Raw genomic sequence first — 15,000 nt, forward strand, 5'->3', positions numbered from 1 at the left:
CGCTGTCATAGACACTGTATGATCATGTATTCCCCTGTGAATTGAACCACGATCATTTTGTTGTTCTCTCACCAGGATCTGTCTGCCATTTCTGTGCGTAAATCGCTAGTTTATCGGCTAGGCGAAAACACGAATGTGGGTAACAATACAATACACTGATTGAAAAGGTTCACTTTCAACATTCAAAACGCCGTCCGTTCAAAACATGCGCTGACAAGTAGTTTGTCTGCATCTATAATGTTCGTCTGTGTGTGTGTCACGTGTGTGTGTGTGTGTGTGTGTGTGTGTGTGTGTGTGTGTGTGTGTGTGTGTGTGTGGCCCGTAGAAGACCGCAGGGTCAAAACGAGTCGCCTGTTCGTCCAGTTTCGATTTGTCATCGTTCTCTGTTCTCCGTTACTCATGGACTGTACGGTACTTTTTCTTGGGATATGAAGAAGCGATGAGTTTCCACCCTGCGGTCTCTTACAGGTGAATCCAACAAAAAAGAAAACAACAATACATACACATATAAACAAACAACCTCTCAAAGTCAGCTGGACACTTAGCTGTCACAATCTTAATCTTTGTGATCTACGAACTTCCGCGGTGAAAACGGTGAACGTCCTCAGTCATTAGCACATTACTCTGCTCGTGCAGTCTCTCCACTGACTCCTTGTCGCACACAAAATAATATACAAGATCAGCACTCCATATTTAAGAAAAAAAATGTATAAACAGATCTGCACCCACCAATCTCCGTGGTCGCCTTCTACGCCCCATCTCGCTCTCCACGGTGAGCTTCAGATCCACTCTGTCTCAGAACCTTACACTTTCAATGATCTCCCTCTTTCGCTTCGTGAAATCCCTTGCGCTCAGCTATTACATGTCTGGCCTTAATAACATCTACCTCTTTCCAAAAAAAAAAAAAAAAAAAGTATCCCCCCTCCTTCCTTGTTTTCCAAGCTACACGTTCTCCAAATTTCTATTCAAATGTATATCAAAACTTTGCCTTTCATCCCTCTTAATTAAAGTTAAGCATGCATGTGAATGACTGATGAGAAAGCGCTCAGATTTATCTATGGACAAGAATAAGCTCCATGCGAATAATAGTTATTATTTCTGCTACTAGACGACTACTACTACCACTACTATTAGTACTACTACTAGCAGCAGAACAGCAGCAACATTAGTAGCAGCAGCAGCAGCAGTAGTAGTAGTAGTAGTAGTAGTAAATCATTGTTTATCTTTGTTTTATACCACATCGAAATAGCAAAAAAAAAAAAAAGGAAAGAGAGACTAAAACTGTAAGAGGGAATCACGTTTTTCCGATTACCAAGAACGTTTTCCGAACAACCCCTGCCCCCACCCGCCCACCCTTCCCACCCTTCCACACCCTTCCCCCTCCAAAACTATTTTCTGCAAAGTTATTTTCGAGAGCGCGTGCCCCTCCGTCGGAAAACGTGCGTGGCTGAGCTGATTGTGGAACACTTCACAATCACTTCCTGCATTCACGCTCGGAATTCCACAATAATCGCCCCCAGGAATAAATCTTGCCAGCGGAACTGTTGGTCACCTTCCCTGTTGCTTATTTTGTCTCATCGATGTTCTTCCTTCAACGCCATCTCTTCCCTCCTCCTCCTCCTCTTCCTCCTCCTCCTCCTCCAGATCACACCTCTTTCTTCCCCTTCCCCCCTATTACATCCTGTCCCAGAGTCCCGAGAAAGAGTGAGATGCGAGATAAGGAAAACACACGCATACTCACAGAAGCAACTACTGAGGGAGAGAGAAAGAGAGAGAAATAGGGAGGGAGAGGGGGCGGGGGTGGAGGGTGGGGTGGGGGGGGGGCAGACAGACAGTCATAGATACACGCACACACGCACGAGCGCGTGCGCGCAGAGAGAGAGAGAGACAGAGAGACAGAGAGAGACAGAGACAGAGAGAGAGACAGACAGACAGACAGAGAAAGAGACAGACAGACAGACAGACAGACACACACACACACACACACACACGCACACACAAACAAATAAACACACACACACACACACACACACACACACACACACACACACACACACACACACACACACACTCACACAGAGGGAAACAGCGACAGAGAGGGACCGAAAAGATAAAACTCTCTCTCTCTCTCTCTCTCTCTCTCTCTCTCTCTCTCTCTCTCTCTCTCCCTCCCTCCCTCCCTCCCTCCCTCCCTCCCTTCCTTCCTTCCTTCCTTCCTTCCTTCTTCTTCTTCTTCTTCTTCTTCTTCTTCTTCTCCTCTCCCCTCGGATAAAGAACACACGACAGCCGAATGAAAAGGAAAAAAAATGGGGAAGGTACTCACGACACATGGGTTCACACTGGTGTTCATGCGTCCAAGGATGGCAGCAGCGGATTCCATGCAGCCCCTGGATTCGCACCTCTGAAACAAAGACGTTTCTGGAACCAGTAAGTATACAAGTACGCAATTAACTCTCTCTCTCTCTCTCTCTCTCTCTCTCTCTCTCTCTCTCTGTATATATATATATATATATGATAATAATATCATCCAGTAATCCAAAAAATAGTATTATGTTTTATAACATAAACAATTCATTATCATACCAATTATAGGTCAATCATAAAACGGAGACAATTTGCGTTTGTGCTGCCAAATTATTGTTGCCAAAATTCAAAGTGGAACGCACTATTGTGGGATCTTTCTTCTTCTTCTTCTTCTTCTTCTTCTTCTTCTTCCTCCTCCTCCTCTTCCTCTTCCTCTTCCTCTTCCTCCTCCTCCTCCTTCTTCTTCTGTTCAAATCACGATCAAGCCATTCTGGGGAATATTTGGTTTTGTTCCTCGTGTCAAGAGGTTAGGCACATTTCATTGATAAAAGTTTCTTAATGTGTAAACACCGGCGCGCACACACACACACACACACACACACACACACACACACACACACACACACCGATCTATCTAACTCCTCCTGTACCTCTTCCTCTATATATCTATCTCCATATATATATACATATATATATATACATGGTGATTTTTTTATATGGTAATAGTCATAGATGTGGTTAGTGATGATGATAATGTTGAACTCGAACAGTCAGTTGTTTTGTCTGAAAAACCAACCAAACAAACAAACAACCCACTATTACCGTGTTTGATTCGTTTCGATCAATTCTCTTCACTTCAGCTTCCTTGACCACACTTCAGTAACAAAGTATCACTTCACAGAAACAAAAAAAAACATCATTGTTGTAAGATCTCGATTCTTTGAAAGGCCACCCCCAGCTGTCAGACCACAAAAGGCGGTGTTTCACAGTGTTTCAGAAATACACCTGACAAATAAGGCCGAGCTGGCAACGTGCTTCATGGCTGCTGAGAGCGTGAAACAAACTGTCAGGCGGTCACAATTTTGTTGTTGTTGTTGTTTTCCTCTTTTTTATGGTTTCTTTCTTTTTCTTTTTTTTCTCTTTTTTTTTGTTCAACATACGCCTGACAAATAAGGCCTTTTCTTTCAAGTTAGGATCGGGCTTCGTGCAGTTTAGAATGGGTAACTCGATAAGATATATATAAGAGAGAGAGACAGAGAGAGAGAGAGAGAGAGAGAGAGAGAGAGAGAGAGGGAGAGAGAGAGAGAGAGAGAGAGAGAGAGAGACAGAGAGACAGAGAGAGAGAGAGAGAAGACGGGCATACAACCTCCCATATCAGCTAGTCTCCAACTCTCTCTCTCTCGCTCTTTTTTTCTTTCTCAGTAATGGTTAAAAATAAACTTTTTATATGTATATATTTACATCATCAATGAATAGCAATGATCGTCGCCAGCACACTTGCTTCTTCTCTCAGGCACTGTCATGGAAACGCGCCTCGGATTGCTCTCTCTCTCTCTCTTGCGTCATCAGGTGGTGACACAGTTTTAATCCCGCCACCTCCCACTTCTTCAGGCAGCAGGCAAATGGAGAGTGGAGCATAGTAAATAGAGAGGAAAAAACTGGTGAAGAAAAAGAATGCAAAAAAAAAAAAAAAAAAAAGACAAGGAAGTTGTAGTGGAAATAGAGACCACCAGAAAGGAAAAGAAGAGGAGTTAGAGGAGGAGGAGGAAGAGGTAGAAGAGGAGGAAGAGGTAGAAGAGGAGGCAGGCATTGAAGAGGAAAGGTAGAGGAAGAGGTAGAGGAGAAAGATGTAGAAAAGGAGGAAGAGGAAGAGGAGGAGGTAGAGGAGGAGGAAGAGGCAGAAAAGGAAGAGGTAGAAGAAGAGGCAGACATAGAAGAGGAAGAGGTAGAGGAAGAATTGGAAGAGGAGGAAGGGGAAGAGGAGGAGAAAGAGTTAGAAGAGGAAGAAGAGGTAAAGGATGAGGAAGAGGTAGGGGAAGAGGTAGAGGAGGAAGAAGAGGTAGAAGAGGAGGAAGAGATAAGAGGAGGAAGCGGTAGATGAGGAGGAAGAGCTAGAATATGAGAAAAAGGTAGAGGAGGAGGAAGAGGTAGAGGATGTAGAAGGCATAATAGAAGAGGAGGAGGAGGAGGAAGATATAGAAGAGGAAGGGGTGGAGGAAGAGGTAGAGGAGGAGGAAGGCATAAGAGGAGGAAGAGGCAGAGGAGGAGGAAGATGTAGGAGGAAGGGGTAGAGGAAGAGGTAGAGGAGGAGGAAGGCATAAGAGGAGGAAGAGGTGGAGGAGCAACGGCATGAGAAGCAGGAGAAGCAGAAGCAGAAGCAGAAGAAGAAGAAGAAGAAGAAGAAGAAGAAGAAGAAGAAGAAGAAGAAGAAGAAATCGATATGGGAGGTGGACGAGAAAGGAGGAGAAGACCAAGAACGAAGAGGTGGCGGAAGAAGAGGAGGAAACGATGTGGAAGAGCGGAAGGATGGGAGGAGAAGAAGAAGAAGAAGAAGAAGAAGAAGAAGAAGAAGAAGAAGAAGAAGAAGAAGAAGAAGAAGAAGAAGAAGAAGAAGAAGAAACACTAAGTTATAATAATCACACGCAAAGCTGACAATAATGCCCTACCTGTTCTCACTCACATTCTCTCTTTCTTATCACATGATAATGCAAACATACAGAGTTTCAGAATGTGCTCTCACAGAATTCACTGACATAAGTCATTTGGACACCTGATTAGAAATCCTCTTTAATGAACAGACGTTAAATCAATGACCACCCAACGAGCAATACGTTTGCAAAAGGTGGCAGAGATTGAAAGAGAAAAAGCACAGAAATAATCAGTTCATAAATAATCAGATCACAAACGAACAAGCACAGAAATAATCAGTGAACGTGGGAGTTGCAGCCTACAAACGCAGAAGAAAAAAAGAAAAAAAGAAGAAAAGAAGAAGAGAAAAACGATACAAAGAGAAAGAAACATACAGAGAGAGAGAGACAGAGAGAGAGAGAGAGAGAGAGAGAGAGAGAGAGAGAGAGACAGACAGACAGACAGACAGACAGACAGACAGAGATAGAAAGAGAGACAGGGAGAGAGAGAGAGAGAGAGAGAGAGAGAGAGAGAGAGAGAGAGAGAGAGAGAGAGAGAGAGAGAGGAGGGTATGACACAGGACTGACAGAGACTTCGATTGCTGCATCAGAAGCAACAAGAAGGAAAACATTGTACGCCTTCCCAAAGGAAGCAATCAAACGAACAAGCACAGAAATAATCAGTTCACAAAACTGAGGCTGAGAAACATGGAGGGAAGTGATGATGACAAGATACATGGCACCAGTTAATTAATTAAAGCGGCCGCAGTAATCAGTCAGCAAAAAAAACAATATACCCAAACAGGATGGCCAAAATTTGAAGACATTGGAGTAATTTGCAAAACTTTGGTTTTTTTCCACGTCTTTTTGTCAGCGTTCGGATACATGGGAGCAAAGCTGCGCACGTAGTGACAGGCGCAGTAGCCGAGTGGTTAAAGCGTTGGACTTTCAGTCTCAGGGTACTGGGTTCAAATCTCGGTAACGGCGCCTGGTGGGTGAAGGGTGGAGATTTTTCCGGTCTCCCAGGTCAACATATGTGCAGACCTGCTAAGCCTGAACCCCCTTCGTGTGTATACGTACGTTAAAGATCATGTAACCCATGTCAGCGTTCGGTGGGTTACGGGAAAACAATAGCATACCCAGCTTGCACACCCCCGAAAACGGAGTATGGCTGCCTACATGGCGGGGTAAAAAACGGTCATACACGTAAAATCCCATTCGTGTGCATGTGGGTGGGTGTGGGAGCTGCGGCCCACGAACAAAGAAGAAGCAGAAGCAGAAGAAGAAGAAGCAGAATAAGCAGCAGAAGAAGCAGCAGAAGAAAAAGACGATGTAGTAGTAGTAGTAGTAGTAGTAGTAGTAGTAGTAGCAGAAGAAGAAGAAGAAGAAGAAGAAGAAGAAGAAGAAGAAGAAGAAGAAGAAGAAGAAGAAGAAGAAGAAGAAGAAGACAGTTGCGTAGGCTTTCCCTTGCGTGGATAGCTAACACTATTGAGACAGGGGTCTTTCCACTGTTCTAAAATATATGGACAGCTCATTTGCCAAGAAAGCTGAAATCAACTGGACGCCATATTGTTTCTCGTATCCGGCCATCAGTCCGTTGACAAATCGTCTGCTAACTGGTGCTAATTTCTGAACTGTGACCATGTATCTTCGATGAAATCGTGTTATGCTGGCTCCCACGACATGCCAAATGTTGTGTCTTGATTGAAATCTGCCAATAGTTTATCCACCAAAGTTATTACAGCAAAACAGTGCAGTGACACGTGGCGCAAACTTGCAGTGGAGTCACACACAAGAATGTCAGCTTAACAAACGCTGCGAGCAAGTGAAAGCTTGCCGTGAAGCCAGCTGAGCGCTCGGCTACACATAATATTATGAAGTCACCGCTTCGCGCTATACCGACACGAGAAGCAAAATGGCTGATTGAACACTTCCGCTGGCTTCAGTTAGCAAAGGGGCTCAAAGAAGGCATGCGCTATCCATGTATTTTTAGAGCAGTGGGGTCTTTCACAATCCAAACAATCATGCATTTCCCAGAGTGCAATCGAGAGATGTTTTTTTTTTTCTTTCAAAGATGTATCGACGTGTGAGGTTAGAATTATACAAATACGGGCACAGTGATCCCTTACGTGTTAGCGTTGATGGACATTTTGAAGAGATTGCCCATGTCCTTGGAGTGGGGCTAATTATATCGTGTTCTCCCTGCAGTATTTATGTGTTTTGTTTTTTTTTTAGTTTATTTTTTAAGATCTGGTTTAGAAAACGAATGCGGACAGTCCGTGTGCATTATTCGTTGGGCGATTCGCCTTTCTCTGTTTTTTGGGTTTTTTTGTGTGTTTTTTTTTTTTTTGTCGTTGTTTTTGTTTTGTTGTTGTTGTTTTCTTGTACATCGCGACGAGGTCTCGTGCTGTCCTAGATATAGAGAGTCTGTCACTTACTCTGCTTTTTACTGTATTCATATTTTGGTTCCCCCTTTCCCATACACAAAATGTCTGAGAATGAAAAAAGAAGAAACAAAAAACAAAAAAAAGAAAAAAAAAGAAAGGTGTCTCCCCCCCGCCCCCTTCCTCTTCCACCACCCACCACACACACACACACACACACACACACACACACACACACATACAAAGCCATGATTTTATGACTGGACACTATAACCCGAAGCACAAAATAAAGATCGTTCAAAAATGAACTTTTACCGGCACAAGAAAAAGAAGAAAATTTGCACATTTTTCTGTTTATCTGAAGCTTTATAGTCAACACAATTGTGGAGTAATGGCCTAGAGGTAACTGGTCCGCCTAGGAAGCGAGAGAATCTGAGCGCGCTGGTTCGAATCACGTCTCAGCCGCCGATATGTTCTCCCCCTCCACTAGACCTTGAGTGGTGGTCTGGACGCTAGTCATTCGGATGAGACGATAAACCGAGGTCCCATGTGCATCATGCACTTAGCGCACGTAAAAGAACCCAACAAAAGGGTTTCTTCCTGTAAAAATTCTGCAGAAAAATCCACTTCGACAGGAAAAACAAATAAAACTGCACGCAGGAAAAAATACAAAAAAAAATGGATGGCGCTGTAGTGTAGCGACATGCTCTCACTGGGGAAAGCAGCCCGAATTTCACACAGAGACATCTGTTGTGATAAAAAGAAATACAAAACACAAATACAAATCATCATCATACGCTGTAAAAAGCGTGGAATACAGTCCTATCCAGCAACATCAAAAGGTCAGAGCTACGCACTTCCTGCGTCGTACTATTTTTGTTTTGTATTGATATAAAACCAATCCAAGATTTATGAGACTGTCAATGGCCCTTCACTTCTTGTGTGTGTGTGTGTGTGTGTGTGTGTGTGTGTGTGTGTGTGTGTGTGTGTGTGTGTGTGTGTGTGTGTGTGTGTGTGTGTGTGTGTGTGTGTGTGTGTGTGTGTGTGTGTGGGGGGTGATGCTGACTGAGGAGAATTCTGAAGGATCAATTGTCACAATATGGTAACAGACCGAATAAGGAAGAAATTCCACCCGGCCCCCTCTCTCTTTCTCTCTGTGGGTATGGATGTGTATGAGAGGGAGAGAGGAGAGAGAGAGAGAGAGAGAGAGAGAGAGAGAGAGAGAGAGAGAGAGATGATATATATGTATATACCAATCCCATACCACCTCGCCTGACTCTTCCAGTTTACACAACCACTAACCCCAACACGTTCGACCTTTAGTGACTTTCACCCATCAATGTCTTCTCCACTTATGTTCCAGACACACGGGGAAAGAACACACACACACACACACACACACACACACACACAGAGAATACTTAAAAAGCTAACGACGTTTGCAGGGAAATAATCCATATCTCAAACTCAGCTCACAAAAAGCCATTAAATAAGACAGGACTTTTCTCTCGTGGGAGGCGGTGGTTACTTGGCGGATACTGCTTTACATCCAGACTCTCACTTGTGTGTGTGTGTGTGTGTGTGTGTGTGTGTGTGTGTGTGTGTTTGTGTGGTGTGTGTGTGTGTGTGTGTGTGTGTGTGTGTGTGTGTGTGTGTGTGTGTGTGTGTGTGTGTGTGTGTGTGTGTGTGTGTGTGTGTGTGTGTGTGTGTGTCCACGCGTATGCACAAGGTATGTCATAACGGTGTATTTTGGTGTACCATAAAGTACTGCAAGCGGAAGGCTCTTATACTGAAGAGGTGAATGTTGACAAAGAATACCACAATTCTGACGACGGAAGCTAAAGGTTGGGTCATTCAGACACCCACTGGACATCCGAGGGGTCTGTGTAGAGGAGAAGAGAGGACTGGCCGTACTGAGTGAGTTAAACAAGAGTGATAAACATATGTTCTCAAATAAAGGCATTTCACATATTCGCTTTTAAAAAACATTGCAGTTCCATTTCCATGCCTTTCCATATTGCTGTTTAGATGGAATGAGTCGCCATAATATGAGGTCTCATGTGTCTAATGGAAATCATGATATGGTTTATGTTCTGCACCCATTGTGTTGTTTGACATGATCACACCAAGTAAGCAAAATATCAACAATTCAATGCTGATTATAATGCTTATCATTTGTTATAACACTGAATTATTTGTACATATCTGGGGATTGTTTCCACTTTGACCTTGACAAAAAGTGAATTTTTAAAAAGTATATATATATATATATATATATATATATATATATATATATATTATCATTAGGGAAGCACTGTCCTCTCACACGTTGGCGCTGATGAGATACGTGGGTTGATTGATTGATTGAATCTTTAATGGGTAAATTAATTAGGAGCAGTAAAGGCCTTTTTTTTTACAATTCTGCCCATTTAACGACACAAAACATTAAAATAAACAACGACACAAAACATAGAAATAAAGAAATAAAATGAAATAAAATAAAATAATTAGAACGACGAATAACAATAGTAACTGGAATAGTCCATTTAATGAAAAGAACAATTGGTACATTATCATGTACGTGCGTACGTACTCTCTCTCTCTCTCTCTCTCTCACACACACACACACACACACACACACACACACACACACACACACACACACTCACGTGGAAGAGCAAGCATCCTACGCACGCTCCCCGGTGATGAGAGAGACTGATTGCATCCAGTACTCTTCTCCCTAGCGTTTTAAAATATCTGGTTAGTTAACTCTTTCAGCGCCAAGTTTCTTTGTGAAAAACACTCCCCAGCGTGAAATATTTTGGAAACGATGTTCTCAGCTCAGTCACATTAATTGCAATGTTTTTAAAAGCGAATATGTGAAATGCTTTTATTTGAGAACATATGTTTATTACTCTTGTTTAATCAAGTTATCCGCGTGTGTGTGTGTGTGTGTGTGTGTGTGGGGGGGGGGGGGGGTACGGGTGTGTGCTGATTATCTGGTTGTGGTTTTCCGCAATTCATCTTTATTCTTATCTTATCTATCTATTATAATCAATGTGCAGTATAGTAGGCTATGTTTATAATTATATTCAAATAATGTTTCTTAATTCTTTCCGTTTTTACATTAAGAATACTAGTTATTACCTGCAGTGTGTGGATATATGTATGAAACGATGTATGTGATATTTTTTTTACATTTGTATCTTCGTAATATTTGTAGGGGCTGTTGTTGGCTTTTAGTTATGGTCCCCATGTTGTTTACTTGTCTATGTTGTGATAATGCACCTGACCAAATTTCTCCAGTTGGAGATAATAAAGTTATTCTTATCTTATCTTACATGGTTCGGTTCATGTCAAAACAACACAACAGACTCGTTCACTTCAAACCTGGTCAGGGGGCAAAGGTTAGTCATTGTTCTTATTGGCGGGAACCTGGGCTACAGCTGTCAAGATTTGTTACAATGTGAAAAATGGTCTTATCAACATGACCCCTCGATGTCGACAAAAGTCGCCTGTGGCAGTGAACGAGTTAAAAAAAATAAATAAATGGAGAGCGCCCCTGTGTGTGCATTCACGAAAGCGATTGCCTCTCTTCTTCCCTTTCCTTGACAGCGCCAAAGCGCTGGCGTTACTATCCAAGGAGGGTGAGCATCCCGACAATAATTATTCTGTAATTCATTTTTCTGTTTTCTTTCAAAACCCCCCCATGCTTCTCCCACCGTCACCCGACTTTATCTCCACTTTGTCACTCTGTCCTGCATCCTTATGTCTGTCGTCTTGTCTTCGGGTTCTCTTCTTTTTTCTTTCTTTTTTTTTTTTGTTTGTTTTGAAATCCCTATTCCCAGGATGGGCTTAGCTTTGAGAGTGATGTATAGTGTGTGTGTGTGTGTGTGTGTGTGTGTGTGTGTGTGTGTGTGTGTGTGTGTGGTTGTGTGGTTGTGTGTGTGTGTGTGTGTGTATGGTTGTGTGGTTGTGTGTGTGTGTGTGTGTGTGTGTGTTTACAAGGGGGATCGGTGCTCGGTTGCATTGAGTATGAATGTGAGTATAATTTTTGCTTCTGTGGTGTGAAATAGTGCGTTCTTTCTTCTTGAACTCTCTCATTCCCGGTGGAATGCATGAGTTCAAGAAGGAAAAGAAACGCACACACACACGCACACACACACGCACACACGCACACACACCCTCACACACACCCACACACACACCCACACACACCCCCACCGCCCCCCTCCACACACACACACACACACACGCGCGCGCGTGCGCGCGCGCGCGCGCAAACACACACACACGCACGCACGCACGCACACACACACACACACAAACACACACGCCTACCAACCTACACACACACAGACAGACAGACACAGTCTAAGAGCTGCGTAGGAGCTGAAAACGCCATGTGGTATGTGCACCACAGCTCCAAGCACAAAATAACGATCGCCTATAAATTCACTGTTATGGCACAATATATATTTGGAGCCCAGAAGCATGCACTTACTCACCCCCGGCATTCCACTTGCTCAGTAACAGCGAGCCTTCACCAGTGTCTGACAACAGTCTGATCATTGTGTTGGGAAAAGAAAAAAGTTGTTCTGAGGTAGTCGTCACTTTCTGGCTTTTTGGTAATTGTGTTTGTATGTCTGTGTCTGCACGTGCGTGTGTGTGTGCGTGTGTGTGCGTGTGTGTGTGTGTGTGTGTGTGTGTGTGTGTGTGTGTGTGTGTGTAGTGCGTGCATGCGTGAGTATGCACAAGTTTTTTATATTGATATGCACTTGTATGTATCTTATTTCAACTGTATCTGTGTTTGTGTATGATTTTCGATTTATGTTCGTATCTTTTTATGTATTATCACCCCTTCCCCCCCCCCCCCCCCCCACCCCTCCAATATTCCTTGTGTCCCCGGTACACTTGGTAATAAAGACACATTCTATTCTATTATATTCTAACTTCCCCCCCATCATTTAAAACACACACGTACACGGTGCACAAGTTATTCTGATTCTGATTCTGATTCCTACACTGACCACTCGAGCTTCAAGCGGTGATAGGACACATGTAGAAGACCAGTCCCCTGACTTCCAATCCCTGAAGAGTGGCTAATCAACATCATTATCTTCCCTACAGTCTCTGCTAAGGTCTGGGAACGCGATGACAGTTTCGGGTGCATTTTCCACAAGGCGATCGCCTCCCTTTTTGTTTCTTGACGGCACAAGGCAATAAAAAAAAATAAAATAAAATAAAATAAAATAAAACGTACTCAACCCCCTACCCCCAGGAGGAGAAGGGTCGTCCATTGATAGCGGTACTTTTTCTTTTCTTTCTTTTTCTTTCTTTCTCATGTTCCCCCCAAATCCCACCACACATCAATATAGTCCCCCATCCCTTCCTTCCACACAGCACAACCCCGCCCTCCCCCCCCCCTCCCCCCCCGGACCCCAATGTATTCCTTCTACTCCACGGTTTGTTCCTCTTATTTTTCATCGCCATTTCCCAAAGGAGGTTTACCTTTGTGAGTGATGTGTGTGAGTGATGTGTGTGAGTGATGTGTGTGAGTGATGTGTGTGTGTGTGTGAGTGATGTGTGTGTGTGTGTGAGTGATGTGTGTGTGTGTGAGTGATGTGTGTGTGTGTGAGTGTGTGTGTGAGTGTGTGAGTGATGTGTGTGAGTGATGTGTGTGAGTGATGTGTGTGAGTGATGTGTGTGAGTGTGTGTGTGTGTGTGTGTGTGTGTGTGTGTGTGTGTGTGTGTGTGTGTGTGTGTGTGTGTGTGTGTGTGTGTGTGTGTGTGTGTGTGTGTGTGTGTGTGTGTGTGTGTGTGTGTGTGTGTGTTTGTTTGTTTGTTTGTTTGTTTGTTTGTTTGTTTGTTTGTTTGTTTGTTTGTTTGTTTGTTTGTGCGTGCGTGCGTGCGTGCGTGGGTGCGTGCGTGCGTGTGTTTGTTTGTTTGTTTGTTTGTTTGTTTGTTTGTTTGTTTGTTTGTTTGTTTGCGTGTGTGTGTGTGTGTGTGTGTGTGTGTGTGTGTGTGTGTGTGTGTGTGTGTGTGTTTGTGTTGTTGGTTGGTTGGTGGTGTTGTTGTTGTCTTCAGTTTAACGTCTTTCCGCTTGAAGTGATATTAGACGAAAAAAAACACCAAAAAACCCCAAAAAACCGAGGGGGTAGAGGTTTGTGGGAGGGGGTGGGGGGTAAAAGTGTGTGTATGTGTGGAGGGTGAATAGGGAGAGACAACGCTAGGGAAAAATGGAAACGTTATAAACGCCAACAACACACAACTTTTACAAATGTCCTATAGGACTACGCAGCAATCCTTCTGCAATAACAAATAACATATTGGAATTGTTAATAACACATTCAAAATAACTTTTTGTGAAGTCTGGCAAAAAGCATTTTCGATTCTGACATTCGAATATTACGTGGTTGCTAGAAATATGTTCTCCACATATGCATCTGACATCTTTGCTGAACTCAGTTATAAAAGCGTTCAGTTTTATCCTGTTTGATAATGTATGAATCTGGCTTAACCTTATTGAATTACTGTATGTATTTGACTGATTGATAGTTCCCGGTTGTTGAACATTAATTACACTATGGTTTAAAGCTTTGTCGTTTTCCTGGTATAATTCCCTGACTTTGTTCCACGATGTATTTTTCTAGTATTCGATAACCCTCTTGTACAGACAGAGGCACATAAAGTTCTATGGCTCCCTGTTCGTTTTTTGCACCTTTTCTTGCAGCCCTGTCAGCCCATTCATTGTAGAGAATGCCTCTCCATCCACACATTCCATCACATTTTCATTGGAAATGATAAATCAAGGTTTCCCTTTCAGCATGCACTAGCTCACGAACAGCCATTAGAGATCTTTCCCTGGCTAAATTAATTATATCAAAACGACCACATATCATAGAATCAAACACATGCAAACATAATGAGGAAAGCATAGGCCCAGGGAAACACACTAATTGTATGCTGACCAGAAGGCACGAAGACTGTTCTGGAACCTTAAATGGCTCGCTCATGTTTTCTCTCTTTCTTTGTCTCGTGCACGCACGCTGCCCCGAAACACACCCCGGCCCATCATTCTCAAATATACTTCATCATCGGCACTAAACTCTGGAGTGGGAATTTAAGACGAAGAATGCACTCGTTTCACGTAAGCTAGCCCCCTCTCATACATACATAAATACATACATATATAAGCACCTCTCCTCGAGAGTGTGCTCACATGACATCATTATATCGTCATATGTATATGTATATGTATATGTATGTATGTATATGTGTGTATATATATATATATATATATATATATATATATATATATATATATATATATATATATATATCATATACAACAAAGGTCTGCCTTCGTTTGACGCTGGCTCGATAGAGCTGTGTTCAAAGCTTAAATCGTAAAGATGATTGCATAATGGTATATGGAATGCCCTAAGCACACTGAGTATATCAAAAAAAAAAAAAAAAAAAAAAAATCTGTTAATGATCGGCATTTAGAACCTTCTGTGCCCGCCGTTCATTTTTTTCTAGATATACGTCCAACTATCCCGTGCCGGGAAAGTGAATTTCTGGGCAATCGTTATTTTATGCGGGTGTCCGAAATCTGTCTCAGGCAGAGAGGTATTGTCAGAAGACAGCCCAACCTTCCGTTCATTTTATTCCCCGACACTTGG

At 42.8% G+C, this 15,000-nt stretch overlaps 1 protein-coding gene across 2 annotated transcripts in view; it reads right to left on the minus strand.

Annotated features, from left to right (window-relative positions):
• Positions 1 to 15,000, minus strand: part of LOC143292047 (membrane metallo-endopeptidase-like 1) — a 274,001-nt gene that overhangs the window by 191,500 nt on the left and 67,501 nt on the right. For both annotated transcript variants that reach the window (XM_076602220.1, XM_076602219.1), the window contains exon 2: positions 2,324 to 2,401. In XM_076602220.1, the coding sequence (XP_076458335.1) occupies positions 2,324 to 2,401 (78 nt within the window). The remainder of the gene's footprint in view (positions 1 to 2,323; positions 2,402 to 15,000) is intronic.

This window comes from Babylonia areolata, chromosome 18, assembly GCF_041734735.1.
Source record: "Babylonia areolata isolate BAREFJ2019XMU chromosome 18, ASM4173473v1, whole genome shotgun sequence".
NCBI classification, from domain to species: Eukaryota; Metazoa; Mollusca; class Gastropoda; order Neogastropoda; family Buccinidae; genus Babylonia; species Babylonia areolata.